The following is a 902-nucleotide window of genomic DNA, read 5'->3' on the forward strand; positions in this document are numbered from 1 at the left end:
TAAGTCCGGCATGCATCATTTAGCTCTGCAGTATATTAAATCTTTCCCCGAAAACGACGAGTTGAACGACGTCAAATTCGACTGTTTGGCTTACCTCGGTGAGTACCCTTTACAGCTAGAATAGTACCATAATAATTATTACAGATCTTAAAGTATAGTGCCAGCCATTGTTTCGTATTCGCTTTTTTACAGGTGACTGGAGTGAAATTGTCGATACTATAGAACTAGAGGAAAAAACCAAACAGCCGCTATGGAACCCCGATGTTGTTATAAAATCGCTTCGATATGCATGTTTAAAGGAGAGTCTGAACGCGGATCCCAATCAAAATTACCTAGCTAGGCTGGAAGTTTCACTCAATAGGGCTAAACTTGATTCATCGAAATTGTGCCGTATTCTTAATATGGATAACTGTCAAAGTGTTTATAAAGTAGTCGCTAATTTGCATTTACTACGTGATATACAAGACTACTGTTCACTGAGGCGCGGACACACAGACCTGGCAGAGTTACTTAATCGTTGGCAAGTTGATAAATTACCGTCATTCAAAAATTTCAAGCATCTTGAAACTCTTCTGTCGCAGCGTAGTCTTATACTAGAAAATGCAGCTAAACATTATGAAAGTTTCTCTAAAGATATTGTAGATTTACAGTTGCAATATGTTGGTTAGTATTTTCCTCTCATCTTTAGTTGCTTCAAAAACATTTAAAAGATTATTATTGTAATTTCTTTTTGTTTGTATAGAAATGGGGCTTACTAACCAAAGAGTACAAATGGCGCAACGACTTGTAGAATCCGTAAAGAAAATAAGTGTTACAAAAAAAGTACGTTTAGTCGAAAGTCAAGTTGCGTGGGCGAAGGGGCACAAGGACATCGCGCTGGCGACGCTGCACGGCGCACTCGC

At 38.7% G+C, this 902-nt stretch overlaps 1 protein-coding gene across 1 annotated transcript in view; it reads left to right on the forward strand.

The window, feature by feature from the left end:
• Positions 1–6: 6 nt before the first annotated feature.
• The window catches only part of LOC106099446, a 3,094-nt gene continuing 2,198 nt past the window's right edge, over positions 7–902 (forward strand). The window contains exons 1-3 of the mRNA XM_013278004.1: positions 7–98; positions 193–663; positions 743–900. Coding sequence (XP_013133458.1) covers positions 11–98; positions 193–663; positions 743–900 — 717 coding nt within the window. The 5' untranslated portion in view covers positions 7–10. The remainder of the gene's footprint in view (positions 99–192; positions 664–742; positions 901–902) is intronic.

The sequence above is a fragment of the Papilio polytes genome, unplaced genomic scaffold, assembly GCF_000836215.1.
Source record: "Papilio polytes unplaced genomic scaffold, Ppol_1.0 DF824102.1, whole genome shotgun sequence".
Taxonomy (NCBI): domain Eukaryota; kingdom Metazoa; phylum Arthropoda; class Insecta; order Lepidoptera; family Papilionidae; genus Papilio; species Papilio polytes.